Consider the following 16,369-nt stretch of genomic DNA (forward strand, 5'->3'; position numbering starts at 1 on the left):
TGATTTCAGTTTGATTTGAAGAACATAAGCCACATGCCCACTTACCAACTTGAAATACATCCATAAGGTAGGAGATGTTGAAACTATTGACTATTGTTGCTGAAATCTCTCATTTGTGTGTCTGTCACATTCCCCGCTTAGAAATGGGGCAGTCATTTAAATAAACTTTTTCAGGACACTGTATTTTAAAGATAATTTTGTAAAAATCCAAATAACTTTATAGATCTTTATTGTAAAGGGTTTAAACAATGTTTTCCATGCTTGTTCAATGAACCATAAACAATTAATGAATGCACCTATGGAACGGTCGTTAAGACACTAACAGCTTAGGTCACAGGTATAAAAACTAAGGACACTAAAGAGACCTTTCTACTGACTCTGAAAAACACCAAAAGAAAGATGCCCAGGGTCCCTGCTCATCTGCGTGAATGTGCCTTAGGCATGCTGCATGGAGGCATGAGGACTGCAGATGTGGCCAGGACAATAAATTGCAATGTCTGTACTGTGAAACGCCTAAGACAGCGCTACAGAGAGACAGGAAGGACAGCTGATCGTCCTCGCAGTGGCAGCACCTGCACAGGATCGGTACATCCGAATATCACACCTGTGGGACAGGTACAGGATGGCAACAACAACTGCCCGAGTTACACCAGGAACACACAATCCATCCATCAGTGCATCATCAGATTGAGCTTGTTGTCATTGAGATTGCCTGCAATGCTGTGCGTTACAGGGAAGACATCCTCCTCCCTCATGTGGTACCCTTCCTGCAGGCTCATCCTGACATGACCCTCCAGCATGACAATGCCACCAGCCATACTGCTCATTCTGTGCATCATTTCCTGCAAGACAGGAATGTCAGTGTTCTGCCATGGCCAGCAAAGAGCCCGGATCTCAATCCCATTGAGCACGTCTGGGACCTGTTGGATCGGAGGGTGAAGGCACTTGCAAGTGCCTTGGTGGAAGAGTGGGGTAATATCTCACAGCAAGAACTGGCAAATCTGGTGCAGTCCATGAGGAGGAGATGCACTGCAGTACTTAATGCAGCTGGTGGCCACACCAGATACTGACAGTTACTTTTGATTTTCTCACACAAAATCACATTATTCCATTTTTGTTAGTCACATGTCTTGTTCAGTTTATGTCTTAGTTGTTGAATCTTTTTATGTTCATACAAATATTTACACGTTAAGTTTGCTGAAAATAAAAGCAGTTGAAAGTGAGAGGATGTTTGTTTTTTTTTTTTGTTTTTTTGTTTTTTTGCTGAGTTTATGTTTCACTGATTCCCAATCAATTAATCCAACACATTTTGGATGGACAGCAATCGACGCCTTGCTGTGCCATGTGCAATATGTGTCTTTGTGTTTGTTGAGGAAGATGATGCCCAAAAAAGTTTGGATAAGAACACTTATGTTGGTTTGTGGACAGTATGGCTTGTTCTTGAATTGGTGTAAGATGTTTATAACAGCTAGTTTATTGGTCACTGCCAAGGCCATGAGGGACCACCCACCAATAATCACTGAGAAAGTATTTGTTCTTCCCAGAGGGCAGAAAGAGAGTTAGGTCCATTAACTTAGCAGGGATTTGAATTTGTGGGACTGACAGTTTAGTTTTTCATTAAAACAAATTTCAAACTTATGTAAATGAGGCCAGTAGTGGAAAATCATTGGGAAAAAAAACAACATGATGACACGGGGAGTCGGAATGTTGCTTCCAAATGTCCCAGTACCCTGACAATGGCCCCATTGTGCTGAGTTACTGACAAGTTGCATCTCCCATTAGACATTTTTGCATCAGTTCAAGCATGTTTATGGTTTCGGTAAGCAGAAACCAAGTTTAGTTTAAGAGAAGTTAACCTGCTGTTTCTGAATTCACTGTGAGATCAGTCTGGGAAAACAATGGGTTAGTGGGTTACTACCTCTATACCAACTTTTTAGCTTGTTTTCAAGACAAGACAAGTAACTGTATTCAGCCCTCATTACAGTTTCAAGCACTTCAAATTACAGTTACTTTATCAAATTTTGTTAGAATACTTTTAGATTACTTATCTCTTAATGGCCACAAAATAAGGCAGATTTGAAAGAAAAAGTCTCGTCAACCAAGCTAGCAACATATTTTCACATGAGATATACAAAAAATAAAAAACCCAGAAGAAATCAGGATGGGGGCAAATGCTTTTTCACAGTTCTGTGAAAAAGTATTTGCCCCCATCCTGATTTCTTCTGTTTGTTTTTTTTATATCTCATACTAAATTGTTTTAAAAAATTCAAACAAAATCTAACATAAAACAAAGGCAATCTGAGTAAACACAAAATGCAGTTTTTAAATGATAATGTTATTTATTGAAGCAAAAAAGTTATCAAATACCAACTAGGCCTGTGTGGAAAAAGTATTTGCCCCCTTAGTAGCTAAATCCCCAAATCTATGAAACTGCATTCATAATGGGGTTCAACTGGACTAGTATGAAGTTGGCTAAAAGGTCTCACTCAGTAGCACACTATGTCAAGGTCGAAAGAAATTCCAGAAATGATCATATCATCAGTCTGGGAAGGGTTACAAAGCTATTTCAAAGGCTCTGGGACTCCAAAGAACCACAGTGAGAGCCATTATCTCCAAATGGAGAAAACATGGCACAGTAGTGAACCTTCCCAGAAGTGGCCGACCTTCCAAAATTCCTCCAAGAGCACAGTGATGACTCATCCAGGAAGTCACAAAAAAAAGCCAAGGACAGATTCCAAGGAACTGCAGGCCTCTCTCACATCAGTAAAGGTTACTGTTCATGACTCCACTATCAGAAAGACACTGGCCATCCATGGAAGAGTGGCTAGTTGAAACCCTTTGCTAACCCAGAAGAACATTAAGGCTTGTCTGAATTTTTCCAAAACACACCTTGATGCTCCTCAAACCTTTTGGGAGAATGTTCTGTGGACTGATGAGTTGAAAGTGGAACTGTCTGGAAGACAGGAGTCCCGTTACATCTGGCGTAAATCAAACACAGAATCGCACAAAAAGAACATCATACCTACAGTCAAGCATGGTGGTAGTAGTGTGATGGTGTGGGGATGCTTTGCTGCTTCAGGGCCAGGGTGACTGGCAATAATTGAGGGAAACATGAATTCGGCTCTCTACCCGAAAATCCTAAAGGAGAACGTCCGGTCATCAGTCCGTGAGTTGAAGCTCAAGTGCAACTGGATTATGCAGCAAGACAATGATCCAAAGCATAGGAATAAGTCCACCTCTGAATGGCTCAAAAGAAGCAAAATTAAAGTTTTGGAGTGGCCTAGTCAAACTCCTGACTTGAACCCGATTGAGATGCTGTGGCTGGACCTTAAACAGGCAGTTCATGCTCAAAAACCCTCCAATGTGGCTGAACTAAAGCATTTCTGCAAAGAAGAGTGGGACAAAATTCCATCACAGCGTTGTGAAAGACAAATCTCCAGTTAGCAGAAGCATTTGGTTGTAGTTGTTGCTGCTAAAGGTGGCACAACCAGATATTAAGTTTCAGGGGGCAGTTTTTCACATGGTTGATATAGGTGTTGGATAACTTTTTTGCTTCAATAAAAAAATTATTTTAAAACTGTATTTTGTGTTTACTCAGGTTGCCTTTGTTTTATGTTATATCTCGTTTGAAGATCTAAAACAATTTAGTATGAAAAATATACAAAAATAGAAGAAATCAGGAAGGGGCAAATACTTTTTATATTTTGTATATAACATTTGAGTGCATGATATATTCTTTCCCTGCAATTATAATTGCTGTATAAATACATTTATGTTGCTGCAGATGCAGCTTCTGTGCTGATTTTTGCAGTGTAAAGATGGACGGCTCTCCATAAGCATTTGGTGAGTCACGTCCAAATCTGAAACTTGCAGAATGAAGATCTGTTGTAAAATAGCAGTTAGAAACAACAATAATATGAATAGGTGAAATATGGGAGAAAGTACTGCAAAGACTGAAAGAGGGAAAAGGACTTGAAATAAATCAGAGGATTTGAAACGATGACAGAAAAACCTTATGTAAATAGCTATTGTAAAATTTGTGGCTTATTGACATATGAGCAGCTAGTTCAGTGTCAAAAGTATTGTAATGAACAGGCATATTAATATTTACAGTATATCTCATTTTTTTTTTTTTTTTATCTCATATGAAGTGATTCACAAAAAATATTAAACAATAAAAAAAAAAATAAATAAATAAATACAATTTAAAAAAAATGATGAGTAAGAGAATCAAAATGACCCAAAAATAATTATGGAAATATGCAAGCAAGCCTAGTTAAAATCACTAATATGCTACATTGTTGTCACATGAGCTCACTATTTTGTTTTATTTCTGCTAGTGGCATTCAGTTATTATCTCAAATTAATATGGTTTTAATTTATTATCTAATTTTGTGTCAAAATGGATTATTATTTGTCAGTCCAATCAAATAATGGGTTAACATATCAAAATATTGTAGTTAACCACAAACTTCCTTCTGTTTGCCTTCTACATCCAATAAAGAAATCTAAGAAAAGATAATAATGACATATCACACGTAATTCTTCCAGTTGTAACTTGCCTTTATAAATATGTATTCTAAAAGTATTCTGAATATGTTACTTTTTATGTGGTGTATCGGAATACATTACTGAATACATTTAAGAGAGAGTATTTAGTATTCAGCCCAGAATACTTTAAAAAATGATTCTGCCAAACCTTGTGCACTAAGGACTACTTATGTGGGTGTCTTAAGTGCTGTGCGCACATCTTTTGATTCTAAAGGACCATGCTGTTATGTGCTTACGATCAAGGAATCCCTTCTGTTGATGACTGACACCACGAAGTCTCAGGTTAAAAGCATCTTTTTCAGCTTCACTACAGCTAGACTCTCCTTGAGTGATCAAAAGCCCTGTGGTGTGGCACTATATGAAAAGCAAAGTTAGACACTGCTGCAAATCTGAATGGGCAAGTAGTTTCCATCTACGTTTCTACCCACTCATCGTAAGATCATTCCTTTTCTGCCATTAATCTTATGAAGGCCTTTTTTTCTTCCCATGCTGTACAAACTTTTAATGAGATCCTCTCTGTAGCCTATGTGTGTGTGTTTGCGTAGACTAGGTTCCCATACATCCCATACCTACAGCACACTTCAGATGGACTGTGGGTGGCCCATGATCTTGCATTTGGAGGTTTGGGAGATTTGACCATAAACAACACTGACACTCAAACACTGTTTGAGTGTTCAGAAATGAGAACCTTTAGGGTTACTTCTAAAAACACTCTTGATGGTACACAAACCATATGAAAATCCTAATGGTTTGTGATAAGTCACAGAATGAAACAATATGAGTTTTTAATTCTCTTGATGTTTTGACTTTGTGCACCCCACCTACTGGTCATCCACTCAGTAACCTCAGATGGAAGTCTTTGGCATTAACCTCATGAATGCCATCTTTATCATGTCATCCCTGAGTCATCCACTCTTGCTTTTGGACCCTTTTTTAACCAATGGACTTAGAGATGCATGTTGTTGTCGAACTCTCATTTGTTCCGTAGTTGTTATAACTATTGCAACCATCCATTTTTCCAAGGCTTTTTCTCTTTTCGGGATAATCCTCGGACTAGCTCTACATGAGGCGCTAGAGTATATGACATTGGCAGACTTCAATTAAAAATGAAATCAATAGTGACCATGTTAACATGCACTTAAGAAAACATTTATTCCAGGGTTTTTGAAGAAAGAGGTGTTCTGAAACATCATGTAAACGAGAACGCTGATTTCCTTAAGCCATTTTAAGGCCCCGATATACTTCCAGAGAAGTTCTTCTTTCAGAGGTATAAAAAAAGTTTTAAACAACCGAGCAACGGAATACTGTTTGTGGACAGTAATTTAGAAGATTTGATTCCTTTTGTTGACTTATAATTAAACAAAACAAAAAACGCAAGCCATGGTCTTGCACCCCAATGTGTTCACGTTAAATACTGACTGAAAAACTGAAAAAAAGTAGTAGGTGGAGCTTCAGGTCATACCTACCGATGACATGGACCAATGGCAGCAAGGTGTTTAGCAGCCGGTTAGAAGTTTTCTTAAATGTTCGCCCAGGCGAGCTGTACCGAATCACCGAAACGAATGCAAAAACACCTTTTTGGCCAGATTTTGTTCTAAATTATGTCATACCTGTTCATTCTTCGATTTCATATGAAGTAAATCTGGGCCTTAAAGGAATAGTTCACCCAAAAATGAAAATTTGCTGATAATTTACTCACCCTCAGTTTATTTCTTCATCAAAACAGAATTTAAGATTTTTAGGATTTCATTTCAGGCCTCCTCCTTTAAACAATGCAAGTGAATGTACTCCATTTTTTTGACTGTCCAAAATGCATATTTATGGTGCATCAAATTAATCCACACGACTCCAGTTGACAAATAAAAGTTCTTCTGAACCCAAACGATTTATTATTTTTAGAAACAAAACAATACTTATATACTTTTTAACTACAAATGTTCCCTTCCGTACATCTCTGTGACATGCGCTCATGAGAGGGATGACGTAAGCTCATTGGTAAGGTCACGCATGGAGGAAGCAAGAAGCGTGTCATTGTTTACAAGAGAACGAGTGCTGCACAAAAGTTTAATTGTCTTTGCTGTAGATTTGTATTCGTATAAGTGTATTGTTCAAAATGGTCATTTGGTGTGTGTATCCTGGATGCTTCAACCTTCAGAAACCCCAAAGAAAATGCACACCGGGAAAAATATTAACTTTTCATCGATTGCCTATACGTGATCATGAGCGATTGAAGCTCTGGCTTATCGCGCTGAACCTGGATATCAGTACAACCCTACATTCTCTCAAATATTGGAGGGTGTGCAGTGAACATTTTACGCCTGAGGATTTCAGACCATCGAAAAAACAAAGGATCAATATCTGAATTCATCAGCTGTGCCCGTGTTGTTTTTCCAGCGAACTCAGGTATGTGTGAAAACTATAGCTGTCTTATTTGGAAGGCTGCGTCCTCCGGTGGTCGTATTTGTCAGCCGCATACGTCATCGAGGCTGTCTCGTTTCAGAAAAGCGAGTAGGACACTTCAAATGCAGCCTTAGAATGCGACCTTCTTTCACAGGAATTCGGAGGATGTATGAGGTGTATCCCTCGTGGGCACTCACAACCCACAATTCTTTGCTTCAACGGAAATGTCTAAAAAAATTACGCCAATTTGCCCGTAAATATGATGTTCAAACGCAGGGAATGTTAATTCCCAAGTTGAAGTACCTCAGTAGGTGGGTGCATAGTATATAATATGTATAATTATATTAATATATAATTAAAATGAAGTATTAGACTAAAAGTACACCTGCAAAATCTATTTTCTTTTCTCTTTACATCATAACTCTCCTAAAATTTACCTCATACAATCCCTTCTAAAGTGACTTTGTTCCCTTCTCACTCAAAGTGCTCGCGCTTGTTAAAGAGTGGTGTGCTGTCACGTTACGTTTGTCCTACGAAGGCCGTCTCGTTTAAACGAGGCTCGTTTAAAGGAGGACGCTCAGTATACTGCAGCCGTCAAAGGACGCGTCCTACCTAGCATGCAGCCTTCGAAACGAGACACAGCTTTTGTCATAGTCACGCCTTCCTCGGGCTCTGCACCTCCCTCATCACTCCGCTCCTCATCACCCGATTTCTAATTCACCGCACCTGCACTCAATTCACACGCTCATCACTGCCTGCATAAATAACTCACATTCACGCCACTTCACTGTCAAGTCTCACACAAAGGACTCTAGTTTGACCGCACTGCTCTCACGCAGTGTTTATTTACCTGTCTGTATTTGCTCTTGATCTTTGTCGATATCTGTTTACCCAGCTGTTTCGCCTGTTACCTCTTCTTCAGTTCTGTGGACATCAACCTTGTGAATCCTTCTTCAGTTTGTAAAGCTTCTCTTCTGTGTGATATCACCTGTACCATTGATCTCACTGTGTAAACCCTGTAAATCCTGTGAATCTCAGTAAACACTCTCGCACTTGGTTTCACTAATGACAACTTGTGTGGCTTGAATTCCTGACAGTCATAAAGCCTATATACTTCTGCTAAAGAAAAAGCATTGCTCTGAAATAAAGGATGGATATTTACTGCAGTAATGTTTTTTTTTTTATTATTATTATTATTATTTGGAAATTATTTTTTATTTTTATTTTATATTGTTTTGAAATTGTTTTGGACTGCTTTGGATTGTGAACGGCGCTTGGTCTGTGCAAGTTTCTCTTGTAAACAATGACGCACTTCCTGCCTCCTCCTCCTCCACGCATGACCTTACCAATGAGCTTACGTCTTCCCTCTCCTGAGCGCGCATCACAGAGATGTACAGAAACAAACATTTGTAGTTAAAAAGTATATAAGTATTGTTTTGTTTCTAAAAATAATCAATCGTTTGGGTTCAGAAGAACTTTATTTGTCGACTGGGGTCGTGTGGATTATTTTGATGCACCCTAAATATGCATTTTGGACCGACAAAAAATGGAGTACATTCACTTGCATTGTTTAAAGGAGGAGGCCTGAAATGAAATCCTAAAAATCTTAAATTCTGTTTTGATGAAGAAAGAAACTCAGATACATCTTGGATGGCCTGAGGGTGAGTAAATTATCAGCAAATTTTCATTTTTGGGTGAACTATTCCTTTAAGGGATTAAGAGAAAGCAGTTTAACACACCTACGTTTCACCCAGAGAACGCAGCTTAATGTGGCCATGTGAACACATAAGCGGCGTTCTAACAGGATTTTGAAGATCATGTGCGATAACAGTCCAGATAACAAATGTCATATGATGGAGCCCAACAAGTCAACACAGCAGAAAGAACTCAACATTTTTGGGACTACACTTGGAAAAGCACATACACTATAAACTATACCAATTTATACACACCAATGTAAAATATCAACAATCCCTCACGTTCGCGTATGCACTCTTACATCGAGGGAAACCCCATTATTTCAGCACAATTCCGCTGCATATTTGGGAAAATTACGTTGCTGTAGAGAAAGCTGCTTATTGACCGAGCCACATACGAGAGTACGCCACTTATACAGTGCATGTAAACAGGAATGCTGCTTTCTCGCAATAAGCCGCTTTCTGGTGTCCATGTAAACATAGTCAATGAGTCCGTATACATGCACGTTCTTCCACCGATTATGCTTAATAAGCCGACAATGCGTGTGGTTATGAAAACGCAATAAACGGCGTTCCTTTATCGGTGTCATAAACGCCGTAAGAATAAACCAGTCAACACGGGTAGATTTATGTCCATTATGACGATTTTGCATGGCATTTAATCACCTTTACCGGTGTTCTCACCGTAAAAAGCAGAGAATAATGTGATTATTTCAAATCTCATGTAAACACAGTTTTCTCACAATTTTTTTAAATAAGCTGATTTTTGTGAGTAATCAGCACGTTGATGTGCATGTTAACGTGCTCAGATGCTATTTACTTTACAACTCGTTCCTGGTCTTATTGTGCATTATTCATTGCATATTCCAAAGAAAACAAATGTTTCTCTTCATTATCATTCATTAAAACGTAATAACTTGCTCTGCCTCTGAAGTGACTTTCAGCTGGTGTCACCAAGCCCTCTTATTTTTTAACCCCTTACCTCCAGCCACCTTGCTAAATTGTGGTATGTTATGGCCAGTTTTCATACAATTCCTGTTGTATAAATAAAAGTCCACCATAAATTTTTCTATGAAATATATCAGCTTACGTAAGAAAACTGGCTTGCTAATGGCATTTCATGTTGACTTCAATCATTTTTATTTATTTTTTGCAACACTCTCTGATAAATGACTGTTGTGAGGTACAGAAATTCTGGCCGAAGTGTTTGCTTTTTGCACTTCTTTTTTTATGAGTACACAACATAAAACATGTCCTTCAGCTTCATAAAAGTTTTCACTGTTAGTAGAACCATAATGAAAAACTATGGTCTTTTACTGGCAACATCTAATAGTTTTGCCATTTGATTGCCAGTTGCTCTTTCTAACCTTTACCAGAATGTGTCTGGGACTGTTTGGCCAGTACTGGGAGGGGCAGTGGATGTCACTGTAGCTAAACATCAGACCAATGTTGTCAGATGTCAGTATTACTTAAGGAGGGTCACCATGCAGCCTGTGAAGACAAAGATTGCCCCTTTTAAAAAGAATAATGATTCTTTTGATAATGCAAATTGTTCAAACTCTCTATAGTATCAAGTTTGCCAAAAACATTTTTGTAGCTTTTAAAAAGTATTAGGCCATTCAAACTAACAGCTATAGCAGTTTTGAATGAGTTACCATTTGAAGGGGACGAGCGACAGCGACCATTGGCAACGCAATTAAGTTGAGAAAAGTAAATTCCAATTGAATCATTCATCTTGTTCATTATACAGTATGATGCATTATGCACAGCTACAATTTATATGCTTTAACCTCCAGAATGTAATTTTTTACATATTTTAGCGACAAGAAAACTGATTTGCTGCAAGTAAGAACTAAATCTTGTTCTTATTGGCAATACATTCTATTTGTATGCAGATTTTTAAAATATGTGGCCAGTTGTGCAGCCCATCAATAATGTTAGGGCATTCATGCAGTAGGAAGTTCTACTAGTGACCAACAGTGCAAAGACCTGGCGACCTCCAGCGATAAAGAACTGTCAATGTGAATGGTCATTTACCAATTACATTTTTTTCTATTTGTCTATTTGTCAAATTTCTTGAAGCATAAACTTTATCAGAATAATAAAAAGATGAGTGGGGGTTTAAGCACCTTTGACTGAGCTGGGTGGAGCTATTAAATACTTTTTTCAGAACTTTCTTCATTAACACACGATATGTTTAACTCCAGCTGGTCGACTATTTACTCAAACAGACAAAATGAATGACTTGCGCTAAACTGGGCCAGTGTGTACTGTGATCACTTTGTAATGGATTCTTGTGTGCGTAGGTCACCTCATGAAGTCATCAGTCTTTAGGGGAGTTTAGACAACTGCAGCCTTTGGCCTTGTGGTTTAAGATGAAGTGAGAAAAGACAGTCAAAGGTGTGTAATAAATATAAATGGTTGACAGGGTCTATGAGATGAGTAATCAAGTAGACTTGTGAGAACCAGTGACTGGGCGATCTGCGGTTAAATCTGAGAGCATGACCGCATTCCTATGTGCTTTCCCATCATAAATTCAACACCCATCCCCCAAATCCCAGTCTACCCCCTGCAGGCATGGTAAAACATTAGTATTCTTATCAATTTTATAGTCATGGAAATAAAAGATGCCATAGTGTGTAGTACCATTGACTCAAAAAAAAAAAGAGCTCTAAATAAAAATTTAAAAAAATCTCCCTCCCCCTCCAACTTATAATTATCTAAATTAAGAATATATGTTTTCATTATGGGGTGAAATATGACGTGGAGAAGTTCTTGACAGGCTTTATGAGATTCACCTGGGGAAAAAAATGCTAAATGCACAAGTTAAATAAGATTTAACAGCCACTGAACATCTCAAGTCACAAAACCAGATTTTTCTCAACAATGTCACACTGCATGTGTGCATAAGTGCACATCTCCAAACAGAAGACTTTCACAAAGACTTTGAGGCTTGACACTACAGTACAGAGTACGTACTGATAGAGGTCAAGGAAAGCCTGAAATTTCACTCTGTAACCAAATCAGCATCTACAGACTTAACATGCTCTGCACACAGCTAAATAAGCACATATGACTCAAAAGCACTATATAAAAACATCTCATCATCATTATCATCAAATATGATCTACAGCATTTGGTAGTTAATATATTTTTTGTACCTGTTTCCCATTTGTTTCCCAGATTTCTTTATGTACAGTACAAAGTTACATCATTTGAACCCACGCCATTTACAAGTATGATGGCACCCCCTGCTGTCATATTAATTTCTCTAAGTGGTAACTAGTTCAATTGTCTTCAAACTGCACTTCAATTTATTAACATTACTCAGACAAACCACAAAGTGAACCTTATAATTTCTTAACAGGGAACCGGTGACAACTTCATTGGTGCACTGGCTTTATATATGGCCCATTATCCCATAATGCCACTGGATTTGATGGCCAGAAGAGCCAACCTCGTCGCAGCCGTATCTAACTGTTGGCACTCAAACATCCTTTCCATTTTGGAAGGATCTGCCAACTGAACTATTCTGAAGGTGATTTGTCAAGGTCCCTTATCTTAAAAACAAACAAAATACCATTAATCTGTGCACAGTGGCCACATAATAGCTGTTTGTATAATACACAATACCATGTACTGGAAAATCATGTTGATGATTTTCATTTGTAAATGATTATATATATAGCTTAGCTTACATAGAATATGTTTTCAATAATGACTCTCAGGCTTAAAGATTTCAACATGTTGTAAGAATGTGTGAAAATTGAATAAAATGTCAATTTCTGTAAGAAATACAAATTACCCAGCCGTTTTTATGTTTGAATTGCTATTATTTTTAGCATGGTAAATTTATTTACACTGATTTTCTCACGAATTAATTTAGCAGGCTAATTATTCCAACAAATCCACTTCAGCCTAAGGCAATATATCATTGTGTAGGTGGTACATTGTTTGCAAAATGTGTCAAAAATGTGCTTTAGTCCAAAAAAAAAAAAAAAAAGAAATAAAAGAAACAAATCGAACAATACACTAAATATTATGGTCAGTGAACAGGACATTATTCTTACGGGTTGTCTGGTCTCATTACAATGAACCAGTCATCCACAGTTGTAGAGGTGTGGGGTCCAAGAATTCCACTCAAATCTTCAAATCCTCCTCCATGGATGTTTAGATTTTGATCACCTGACTGTGGGGGCTGTTTCATGTCTGTAGTTTGACACAATGCACATGAACCATCAGTGTCTGTATCAGAAGAGTTCTTCCAATGTTTAAAGAGAGCGGATCTTCCTCTTCTCAATGAACAAAACATGTTTGTTTACTGTGGGATGCAATGAAAAGAGAGAATGAACTCAAACAAGGGTGAAACACTGAAAAGGAAATACAAAATAGACTTGAAAAATAGAGACTTGTGTTTCAATTGTATAAGAACAAGAGTGCTGGTCTGGTATTTATGTTCTCTGGAGATTCTCTCAGACCAAAGATGCTTTGTTATTGTTACTTTAGGGATTGGGGTTTATGGTTTGCCAATATATCAAAAGCACAATTTCGCCAAACTCTGAGCTATTTGAAACATTTGTAATGATAAAACACCAAACACTTTCAAAAGTGTGGCTTGCTCACATTTAAACAGGGTCTACAAATTAATACTGAGCAAAAACAGAGCATAAACCTCAGTGCCATATCAAAATAATTTTTCACCTTACCTATTGGGTCATGCTTTCGTAAAACCAGCTTCTCTCTCAATCTGCCCCTCTTCGTGTTGAAACAGTAACCTGTGCCAGCTGCACTCACCATCTGAACCAGCAATGTCCTGAAACACAAGATCATTTGAAGGACATAGGTCATGTCATAAATCACAGGTATGTTTATTTCCATGTATCTGTCAAAAATCAAGAGGATAAACAAATTGATTCAACAATCTTGTATTGCATACGGTGGTATCTGGACACAAAAAAAATTTAGACCTCATAACTAACTTAAATTTTCTCTGCCATTTCTGCAAATGATTTTTAGTGGTTGTATGAAATCAGTTCCCCTCAAATTTGCATGTGTCCTAGAAGAGTATCCACAGGTGGACAGTATACCAATTGTTTTATAATTAAAAACCAAACAAACTTAAAAGTGTGCCATCTCTCTTTAAAATAAATGCCATATGGTTTGATATTTTATTATCTAATTCAATGACATCCATACGTTTCTGTGGATTAAAGGAATATTCCTGGTTCAAAACAGGTTAAACTCAATCAACAGCATTTGTGGCATAATGTTGATTACCACAAAAAAAAATTATTTCAACTCACCCCTCCTTTTCTTTAAAAAAAGCAAAAAACCGAGGTTACAGTGAAGCACTTACAATGGATGTAAAATGGGGCAACTTTTTGGAGGGTTTTAAGGCAGAAATTTAAAGCTTATAATTTTATAAAAGCACTTACATTAATTCTTCTGTTAAAACTTGTATTATTTGAGCTGTAAAGCTGCTTAAATCAAAATTTCTACCATTGTTTTAGGGTTTGTTGAAATTACATCGTCGTGACAACAAAGTTGTAAAATCAGCTATAACTTTACACAGAAAAGGTTAGTAAGCGATTTTATCACACTAAAATCATGTTACCATGCATATTGTTTATTTCTTATGGCAATACTTTTGAAATAGTCAGTGAGTATTTTAACGTCGATTGAGCTTTACCTGGAATATTCCTTTTAAGTGTCCAAATATGACAGTATGCATATGACAGTAGACTACCTAAGTTCAAAATGTGTTAAATGTACAACATCACAACATATACAAGTACCTGTTAGTGCAATATTATGCATGCTATCAGTTTAAAATTAGATTAAAATGTAGTATGTTTTAATATTCATATTTAAGTAGGTTCAAAACTGCTTTATTACATACAGTACAGAAAGTCAGCAGTGTATGAAATATATTTGCACAAAACTCTGTAGAAAGTTCTGCAGATTTTTGCAGTCTCTGAACGCCCTTCACTGAGTTGTACTCATCTCCTGCACTATTGCATGTTCATTTAAAAAAATATTTTGGCTAATTATATTATGCTATTATCTATCAATAACACTATAGTACTTTCAGTTCAATTTAACAATTGACCATGTTTTAATCTATTCCACAGATACTTCCCCATAATTTGTGCAAACAATTGGAATTAGTTGGCAGATTCCATCTGAACCTGCATATGAGTACACATCACATAGGGCTTTCACAATTTAACCCATGTAAGCAGTGTAACATATAGCAAAACTTACTTAGATTTGCTCTTGGCAACTAGAAAAAGAAAGAGAGAAGGGTCAGATTAGAGTAATAGGCTGTGTCCTGCAATGTGGCATGCTATACTTCATCTAAAACTGTTTTAAACAACATTTTATGAGCTTTAATAAGACTATATAGAGCATTTGTACTTTTAATAATACATTTTTCACAAAGCAGAGATATTTAACTGCAAAAGCTAAAATGTGATTAAAAATTATGACAAAGATTCTAAAAAAAAAAAAATTCTAAAATCTCATTCTAAAGTGTTTAAGTAAAAAGAAAGAGGAACCATATTATTTATATGTTGCTAACTACATATAGCGAAAAAAATAATTAAAATAAATTTATAAAAACGGAATAAAGTGAAGAATGTTTACACCAATACACACACGCACTAGGCTGGGTATAACTGTTAATATGTACACATGATACTAGCGGCTAGTCATTAGCCTCTATGTAACATATTTGTTCTACAGTCTACACATATTAATTGCACTTCTGCTGACACTGTGTTATTGCATATATTGCACGATTATTGATATACTCACGGTTTACCGCAGTAAGAAACATTCTGATACTTAAATAACAGATCAGAAACAACCGCGAAATGTCACATTGAGCTCCTGCTGGCTCCTGTCACTTACTACTTCCGGGAAATCTCCAATGTTTCCTGTGTCGTGTGCAATTGTACGTCATCTAGCCTATTTTTCTTCTTCTTCTGGTCTTTATTTCATGGTCCATGATATACAAAAACAATTTCTCACCTCATATATATGGAATAATAAGGACATCTTATATAAACATAATTCTCTTTTTATTAGATATTGGTTTGATAATGGCATTATATTGGTATATCAATTATTTAATTTAAATGGCCTTCTTTTCATTTATGATGAGTTTTTTGCTCACTACAATATCCCTGTAACACCAGGAGATAATGCAAAAGTTTTGGTGCAATTTCTCAGGCAGTGTGTATGTTGTTTAGACAACAGTCAAGATTTAATCTTCATCAATGGTCTTTGCCCAGTATAGTAAATTCATATATAGGGATAGTTTGTTTTTCTTCTCCATCTAAATATAGATCTATAAGAGCTCTGTTTCAAAGAGATGTTGTGTCTAGATCATATGTGTGTTCATAATTGGAATCATTTTACAGATACTATTATTTGGGAAAAGGCTTGGCTCATACCTAATCCGTTTCTAATTACAAACAAAGTTAAGGAAGTATCATTTAAACTCATACATAGGATTTACCCAGCAAAATATTTATTGTCAGATTTAAAGATAATATTAATATAAGCTGTGCTTTTTGTGACAGCTGCACTAAAACTGTGATTCATTTATTTTGGCACTGCCCATTTGTAAAGAATTTTTGGCAAAATATATGTGATTTTATTGTCAAGTATATTGATGCTCAATTCGTTTTATTATGGAAACATGTATTGTTTGGTCT

General features: G+C 36.8%; 1 protein-coding gene and 1 pseudogene across 1 annotated transcript; one reads left to right on the forward strand and one right to left on the reverse strand.

Moving 5' to 3' along the window:
- LOC127454704 (ribokinase-like) overlaps positions 1–12,668 on the forward strand; it is a 63,543-nt pseudogene extending 50,875 nt beyond the window's left edge.
- Positions 11,292–15,597, reverse strand: LOC127454924 (39S ribosomal protein L33, mitochondrial-like). Its single transcript, XM_051722460.1, has 4 exons — positions 15,465–15,597; positions 14,913–14,931; positions 13,355–13,461; positions 11,292–12,969 (listed from the first exon to the last, which is right to left on the reverse strand). The coding sequence occupies exons 1-4, from the start codon at positions 15,484–15,486 to the stop codon at positions 12,920–12,922; spliced, it is 198 nt and encodes a 65-aa protein (XP_051578420.1). The 5' UTR covers positions 15,487–15,597; the 3' UTR covers positions 11,292–12,919.
- Positions 15,598–16,369: the final 772 nt, after the last annotated feature.

The sequence above is a fragment of the Myxocyprinus asiaticus genome, chromosome 17 (genome assembly GCF_019703515.2).
Source record: "Myxocyprinus asiaticus isolate MX2 ecotype Aquarium Trade chromosome 17, UBuf_Myxa_2, whole genome shotgun sequence".
In the NCBI taxonomy this organism is placed as follows: Eukaryota; Metazoa; Chordata; class Actinopteri; order Cypriniformes; family Catostomidae; genus Myxocyprinus; species Myxocyprinus asiaticus.

Excerpts from the sequence above, each read along its gene's own strand:
- LOC127454924 (XM_051722460.1), bottom strand. The coding sequence starts at position 15,486 with ATGTTTCTTACTGCGGTAAACC. Across the intron at positions 12,970-13,354 it reads ACGAAAGCATGACCCAATAG|TAAACAAACATGTTTTGTTC; the intron begins GTAAGGTGAAAA and ends TGCATCCCACAG.